We start from the raw sequence: 7854 nt of genomic DNA, 5'->3' as shown, positions 1-7854 counted from the left end.
TAGCTGATTTTAGTCATCAAAAACTTTTTATCAGCGAATTTGTACAGTTGTAAATGTGTATATATTTATTTTGCAGTCGTTTTCGTGTGAGCTGTTGTCTTGGTTGATTCGATGAACTAACAATTGTTGATTTAATTAACTAATCTTTGTTAAGTCGTTGAATTAATTTTCTCATAATCGGTGTTTTCATTTCTCAAAATTGTTTGCTTTCTCATAATCGGTTTTTTCATGGTTTAAAAATTGTATTTTACGATGAGCGAGTTTCCAGGTAGATATGATACTAGGCAACGCGTACGATAATCCTCAAAATATGGATGATCAACACAGATTCGCACTTGCCTTTCTTCAACAGCAGCAGCAACAACAGATGAATGCTGCTGCAATGCACTCCGGTGTGGACCCCTCGGGGGTCAACATGCACGGGGGTGTTTCTGTCTCTGGAGCGTCCGGAGGGTGGGGGCATCTTGCACACCAGGGGGTTCCCACTTCAGTAGGGCTTGGCGACGGATCCGGTCAAGATCTAGGCCTAGGTTCTCTGGGAAATAACTCAGGAATGTTGACGGAAGAAACTAGAAAGCGACAGTTGCAAGAAATCTTACAGCAGATTATGACGATAACCGAACAGTCTCTTGACGCTGCACAGGCAAGGTTCGTATCGAAAGTCCATGTGAAATGCGAACTTTTTAAATCATCATACAATGGAAAAACAGATTTTTTGGCCTGTGTATTGTACCTTTATCACTCTGAAAAATCTTTATCACAAACCTTTATCAAAAAAAACCTCGCGTGAAAAAATAATGAATATTGTGTTTCAGGAAGCAGACGTTGAATATCCATAGGATGCGCCCTGCGCTCTTCAGTGTCCTCTGTGAGATCAAAGAAAAAACGGGAACCTGTAAGAATCTTCACCATTTTGATATGGAGATTGTTCTCATCGTCTTTTTCATGCACTTTATCCCTACTTACTAGTTCCAGTTTCTGTTCTATAGTTATTGTTTTTTTGCATGTTCAGAGGCCTTAGTATGTATAATTTTGACTTCAAAAGAAATTTAGAGTCTCCGAGATTTGCTTAGTGTCAAGTGATTGTTGATGTAGATCATATGCTTAAAAAGATCTTAAGAGTGTTACTAAGAGGAGCTACTCCGTATCTAGCCCCCCGTGGTATCAAAAATTAAAAACTAATACAGCAAGTCATCTCCTGCTGCCAAACCATCTTTCCAATATATCTCAAGTCTGAATGATGAACTTCAGACATCTGAAATTCAAAAGAGCATATTTCTCGTTTAGTTCTCAACATGCGTAATCAGAATGATGATGACGCACCGGACCCGCAAATAGTGCGTCTGGATAACATGTTGGCGGCCGAGGGAGTTTCAGGGGATGGTAAATCACCCACTGGCAGCTCTACAACCGGGGGAGCAGGACAACCAGATAACACTATAGAACACTCCGACTACAAGGTAGATGCTCGGTTGAATACAATTCTAAATAGTTTCAAAGCATTAACTTCATAATTGTCGGTATGCCCTTCAACACATTTTCTTTTTCGTTCTACCCATCCTCTCTTCCCGCACATTAATATCGTCGCCTCCAACCAAACTAAGGAGAGGGGGTTCAAGGACCCCCTGATAATTTGAACCCCCTTGTCTTAAATATTGATCACGCTGCAAATTTTTTATCAGTTCAACCAAATTCATTTGCTATATGGAAGGCAAGTTAAGTTTTCCAAACGTAACTTGCCTACGAAAGTATAAAGGGAGCAAAAAAACGTGACTGATTTTTTGTTTCGAAAGTGGGCTTTAATATTTCGATTTCCCAGGAAACTATCTGTGACCCAGTTTTCTCTAATTGGGCTAGTTTTACGCAGAAAGTGCCGAGCCTAATATGGGATATTTGTTGTTGTGAGTTGTGTAAATAATAGTCGAGTCTATCCCTTCTTGAAAACGAATGTATTATGATTATTATTATACAAGATTCTTGAAAAATGTAATACTTTAGCACGGTGCAATTTTTTTCGAAATACGGCAGTTGAAAATATTTGAAATTTTTTTGTTGCGGTTTTTTTGTGCTCGTTGACATTTTTCCAACCTTCTGTTTATTTTCTTTCGGGTGTTCTGCTCAGGCGAAGCTGGGGCAAATTCGAGAGATTTACCATACGGAGATGCGGAAGTACCACATTGCATGTAACGAGTTCACCTCACACGTTATGAACCTGTTGCGGGAACAGAGTCGCACCAGACCCATCTCGCCCAAAGAGATCGACCGGATGGTGGCCATCATCCAGAAGAAGTTCAATGCCATCCAGATGCAGCTGAAACAGAGCACCTGCGAAGCTGTCATGATCCTTCGATCCCGCTTCCTAGATGCAAGGTCGAGCAGTTTTCTTTTAAAAGCTATCTTACGTCTTCACAACCAATACAAGCAGAGGCTTCAAGTTTTATTTTACCGTCGAAAAAGAGTAGATCAGAAATTTTTTGAAATCATTTATGTTTTTGAGTGGGACAACGTGTTTGTTTGATATCAAGCATAGCACAGAGAGCGCATAAACTACAGTTTTTTGAACACTTTAGCGGAACAATTGATCGAAATTGGCTTCTATGGTTATCGTGCGATGAGTGAAAAAGATGTGTTTTGCTGTCATGGGGTTTCAGTCATTTCATAGGTTCTGTCATGTGTTTTCAGACGGAAGAGGAGGAACTTCAGCAAGCAGGCGAGTGAGATCTTGAACGAGTACTTCTACTCCCATCTCAACAATCCCTATCCCTCCGAGGAGGTAAAAGAGGAACTGGCCAAAAAGTGTGGACTCTCAGTATCACAGGTGAGATCATCTTATTATATAAACTAACGTCTAGACAAGTCTTTTGACTAAGCTACATTTTGTCATCACGATGTTTGTTTTCAGATATCTAATTGGTTCGGGAACAAAAGAATCAGATACAAGAAGAATATCGGTAAGAGGCCCTCTTAGATGTTCTTTAAACTGTAGAGATTCGTTTACTATGTTACAAGTATACGTTTTAGACAACCCGGGTAGCTACAACCCACAAGACATTTTGGTACCTCCTGGTAGCACTCCTGGAGCCATGCCGAGCAGTGGTTCCTCGGCTTCTATCAATGGGCCCCCAAGTGGAGGTGCATCGAGTTCGGCTGGAGGCCCGACAGGTGGTGCCAGTGGCTATTCCGATGCGGACCAGTTCTCCAGTGGTCAGCTGACGCCCGTGGGAAGCGAAGAGAATGCAGCTGCTGCAGCAGCCATGGCTCAGCAGCAGCAACAGTCGGACGGACACCCTCTGTTCCAATATCCTCACTCGTCGGAGAGTTCTATGGGTGTAAGTAGCATTCCTAGCCCTTTTGTTACTCTGATAAATTTTTACGGGGAGAGATTTCTGAGGATTTTAGTTATTTGATTAGAATTGTTTTCGTTAATTTTTTTAAAAACTCAACTTTTTCTCGCTTAAGTTTTTGCTCCGTAAAATTGACTTTTCATGCTCTTTTTTAAAAAAAGTTGTTAAGATTTTTCGGACAGCAATTTTGTGTTTTATAAACTTTTGTTTCCTTGAATACACTAGCTACCTTGCGAGCGAAGTGCATTAGTACGAACCTTCTTTTTTTTCTAAGCTTACTCGCAAATTCATTAAAAATGTTCACTTATTTAGTGGCACTTTTGTTATAATCACGATCTGTAGCATTGAAAATTTCATTGCATCTGTTCTCTGCTTTATTTTTGGCTAGTGTTTGTGATGTTTTAAGCATCCTTGACTGAGTGGTTAGTGTTGAGACTGATAATATCTAGTTAGCAGATAAACCCGAGACGTTTTCGAATTTTTAGTAATTCGAGACTTATTTCTACCTTTTCGTATTGCACTTTATAGAGCTGCTATTTGTCGTGTTCTCGCTAGTGTTTTGCCTCTGTGTTTGAGTTACAATTCTATTCTGTTTTCACACTTGTGATTAGCAAGCGTTATAAAATCGGAATATGCTTTTTTGGGCTAACAACTAGTTTAACAAAATCATTTCTGAGAAGTGATCATCTCTACATCACTGTTCTGTTTATGTCATCTGTCGTCATATTTACACAAGCATAGCTTGTGTTATACTATGAACGTTCTTTTTTTTCTAACCTAAGTCGCAAATAATGTTGCAATGCAATTGTTGCGACAAAGAGTTCATTTTGATCCAGCTATTAAGTACAGCCAATGCTAAGGATATTAAAACAGAGTATTTTATTACAAATAGCGCTTTAGCTTCAAGGTGTCATGGATCTGTAGCGTAGAGGTAGGGAAGGAGACCAGCAACAAAATTAGATGGTTCGAACCTGGGCAGGGTCGGATGTTTTCAATGAACTTTTTCGTATACTAGTTAAAACGTGTCCGCTCTATAAATTGAGACATGTTAGTTGGTAAATTTCTTTTCAAATTTACTGGTACTGCTAATGCGTCATAATTGGCTTGCGTCACTTAGCAATTATGTAGACTCATAATTGGCGTGCGTCACTGAAGAATTTTTGTAGACTCAAAGTTTTACTCATTCGGTCTTTCCCTGTAGCGTTATCTGTGTACAAACTCTATTTTTTCAAACTTAAATGAATTTCATATATTCTCCAATTTATTAGCGGCTAGTTTTTAACTTCTATAAGCTCCAGTGGCATAGGTTTGTATATAAGTCAATTTTAGTACTTGGGTGTCCGAGGACTGAGAATCGAACCCTGTCAAGGTCACTTAATTTTTCAAAACTCATTATTAATCCTTTTTTTGGCCCTTTTAAAGTTTCTTCCATGCAATTTTTGGCTTGTTTGTGAAGTGCAGCTTCGACTTAATGTCTTTTTTATGGTAGTTAGAAATTTATCAATACCAATTTTGTATAACTTCTATTTTTCCTGGTCGTAGGATGGAATCCGCCGCAGCAAAAGATTTTTTTCAAGACTTATTGTTATTTTTTTTCTTATTTCACTTTATAGAGCTATTTTTTTCATGTTCCCACTAGTTTTCTCGCTCCATCGCAGTGTTAATTTTGCTTCACAATAAGTTCTTAATACGTAGGACGAAAATCCTTGTGTCGAAATTTTTGACTGAGTCGTTTTCGGCTAGGTGCCGATTATTTTTCCCAATGAGTGCTTAGTTCCGCTTCGTCTCTGTTTTAAAGGATTATGTTTTCTCCCTTATGTCTCCCTTGAAATGATGTGCCGATTAACTTGGTTCTAAGTGTTAAAGAACGAAGTTCTTAATTTATAAGTTTTTTAGGATATTCTCAAATTTAGGATAGATCATGATCAAATTTGATTTTTTCGCGTTTTGATTTCCGATTTTTACAAAGTTCAAATCCTTTGTTCACACTAGCGGATTTTTGCGAGCGTAGTGTAATAGCACGTTTATTCTTTTTTATTTCAATCTAAGTAGCAAATAATGGTGGCATATTTACGGCTTTTTGATAGGCTTTTTACGGCTCTTTGATATTCGATTAGTAATGAGTTAACTTAGTTGATGCGTTTTTAGTTCATCAATTGAAGCGAAACAAGCCATTTGTTTCAAACAACAGTACAATAGAAACTTGAAAATCTCGTCGTTTTTTGAAATGCATAATTTATACATAATTTTGCTTCATGCTTTCCAATTTATTGCATGCATTTTTAGTGTGGAGGTCTTCAGTTTGTTATATTCCAAAGTTTTACATGCAAAATAGTGTCTATTCGTTTTCGATTCTACTTCTGCTGCATCTCATTATCAATTTTAAGCATATGTAGCTACTTTGTTTGTGGCTATTTTTGCAGATAGTTAGTTTTCGGTGGCCGAGGGGATTCAAATCTCGAGGTCGTAGGTTCGAATCTGATACGTAGCAAAGTTTTACTATTCGGTCCTTATTTGTACTTTTTATTGCACTTTATCTAGCTGCTTTTTGTCATGATCTGGCTAATGTTTGCGAAGCGCAGCTTCGTTTCTGAGTAAACTATCGTGCAGCGAAAAAGTAAAGGCCGTTAAGAATCGTTTTCAGGTTAACGAAGAACCGTTTATATAGGATACCATTTTTAAAATGATTTTTGTGGTGGAGACGGTCTGTGCTCCTTGCACAGCAACTGGTTACGATGAGAGGAGGCTCTTTTCTAGTTCCCCACCTTCGAATTTTTCTGAAATTCAAAATATGAAGGTCTGTTTAAAAGGACATTTCATGTAATAAATTGCATTAAAACGTGTCGACGTGAAAAAGTGAACAATTTTTTTCAACATTTCTGACATGCAAAATGCCATGTGAACAATTTTTGAACAGCTTTATTTTGTAATTTTACGAGGGGGTGGGAAACAAAAGCAGGACGGGATATATAAGTATTCCTTGAAACTAAAACTTCAACAGAATTTGTTAACTACTATCTTTTTTTGTTCTTTCGCATTCATTGACACTTTTCAACTGTCAGTTGTCTGTGTTTGTGATAGGAGATTATATCTTGGCAAAGACTTTGTTAATGTTGTAAGTGTAGTTAATATTGTTGCCAGGTCAGTTCCTCGTCGACAGGAGGTGGTGCCTCGATTAGCTCCCTCTTTGACGACTCTGCCTTGGCCAGCTGGGGAGCATCTGCGCATGCCCATCACAGTGCAGCAGCGGCAGCTGCCTCGGCCGCCAATGCTGCCGCAGTTCAAGACGCCATTGCACGCTCCTCCGTGAACAACTTCTAGTTTTCTTCTAACAACAAACGCCATAATGCTCAGAACTCAACTATGCAGCTTTGAAAGCAAATCAGATCTCCGATGCACAATTTATGAAAGAACGCGATTGTGATGCGTAGAAGTATAGTGATCCTTTGAGGGGTCATTTTTGTGTCTATTTGGTAGAAGAAAATAGCGCATCATAGTATGGAGCAATCTTTTGGAGAGATTTATGCTCAAGTTATTTTTTCGGTTGCCTGAATTTAATTATTAAGTTATCCAGTGAAGTTTTGTTGTTGAAAAATGTTTGATAACAGTTTCAAAAGTAATTGAATCATTATCGTGGAATTAAAGCAAATATTTACGCCGACTGAAGTTTTTACAGCTAGTAGTTGAATTATATGCTTTTGATACAAATATGAAACAGTGATTAAATCATACCATTGTGCCATATACATAAAAAAAATTTTTTTTTAAATTTATTAACACTGGTTACCTTAGTTCGGTTGAGGCTAATATAATTCTGAGCTTGCATTGCTACAAAAAATCAAAATCATTGGCTCACGTTATCTACAATAATTGTCTTCTCTCTTGTTATCCCTTGGTTAATATTTCTCCTTATCGCTGACCTGGTATATTGTTGATTATCTTCAACAGTTTGATTAATAACTTCAAAATTGCACTCATTTAGCATGGACTAATTTAGTTATGTTTATGTGAACTTAATATTAATAGTTTACCCAATCAGTGGTCTGAACAGGGTTTTGTCGATTTGATCATTAGAAAAATTTAATTTTTTCATTTTTGTAAATTTGAAGCCAAATTTTAAACCTCCAACGTTTCCCTCCGTGCAGTCTTAACTTTAGACTTTTCTAAAATAATATCTATTAGTTATACCTAATCGTTTTAATATTTCTCATTGTTGCACATCAATGTACTACATTCTCCTTGTTGTATTTACTCATAAATTATAAAGTACAAATATACTATTTGTAATAAATTCTTGGATATGAACTTGTTCTCCCAAATTCGTAGCGTGGTTTTCGTTTTTTTTCGACGTAATTTTTGAGTTCGACGTAATTTTTGCACCAGAGGCAAATTTTTGAGATAGAGAACGTTCTAACCTATAAATTTGAGGGCGGAACACCAAAAGAAAACAGATGAGTTATCTAATCTTGCAGAAAGTATTCCTGTTAAATGGCTTTGCAAACTTAAATTA

General features: G+C 37.5%; 1 protein-coding gene across 1 annotated transcript; it reads left to right on the top strand.

Moving 5' to 3' along the window:
- Positions 1-272: 272 nt before the first annotated feature.
- Positions 273-7649, top strand: LOC134852505 (pre-B-cell leukemia transcription factor 1-like). Its single transcript, XM_063868553.1, has 8 exons — positions 273-648; positions 816-895; positions 1288-1460; positions 2123-2370; positions 2683-2818; positions 2903-2951; positions 3022-3329; positions 6486-7649. The coding sequence occupies exons 1-8, from the start codon at positions 275-277 to the stop codon at positions 6663-6665; spliced, it is 1548 nt and encodes a 515-aa protein (XP_063724623.1). The 5' UTR covers positions 273-274; the 3' UTR covers positions 6666-7649.
- Positions 7650-7854: the final 205 nt, after the last annotated feature.

The sequence above is a fragment of the Symsagittifera roscoffensis genome, chromosome 1, assembly GCF_963678635.1.
Source record: "Symsagittifera roscoffensis chromosome 1, txSymRosc1.1, whole genome shotgun sequence".
Classification (NCBI taxonomy): Eukaryota; Metazoa; Xenacoelomorpha; order Acoela; family Convolutidae; genus Symsagittifera; species Symsagittifera roscoffensis.
Note: the sequence above shows the minus strand (reverse complement) of the source record. Positions and strands in the feature narration are given on the sequence as shown.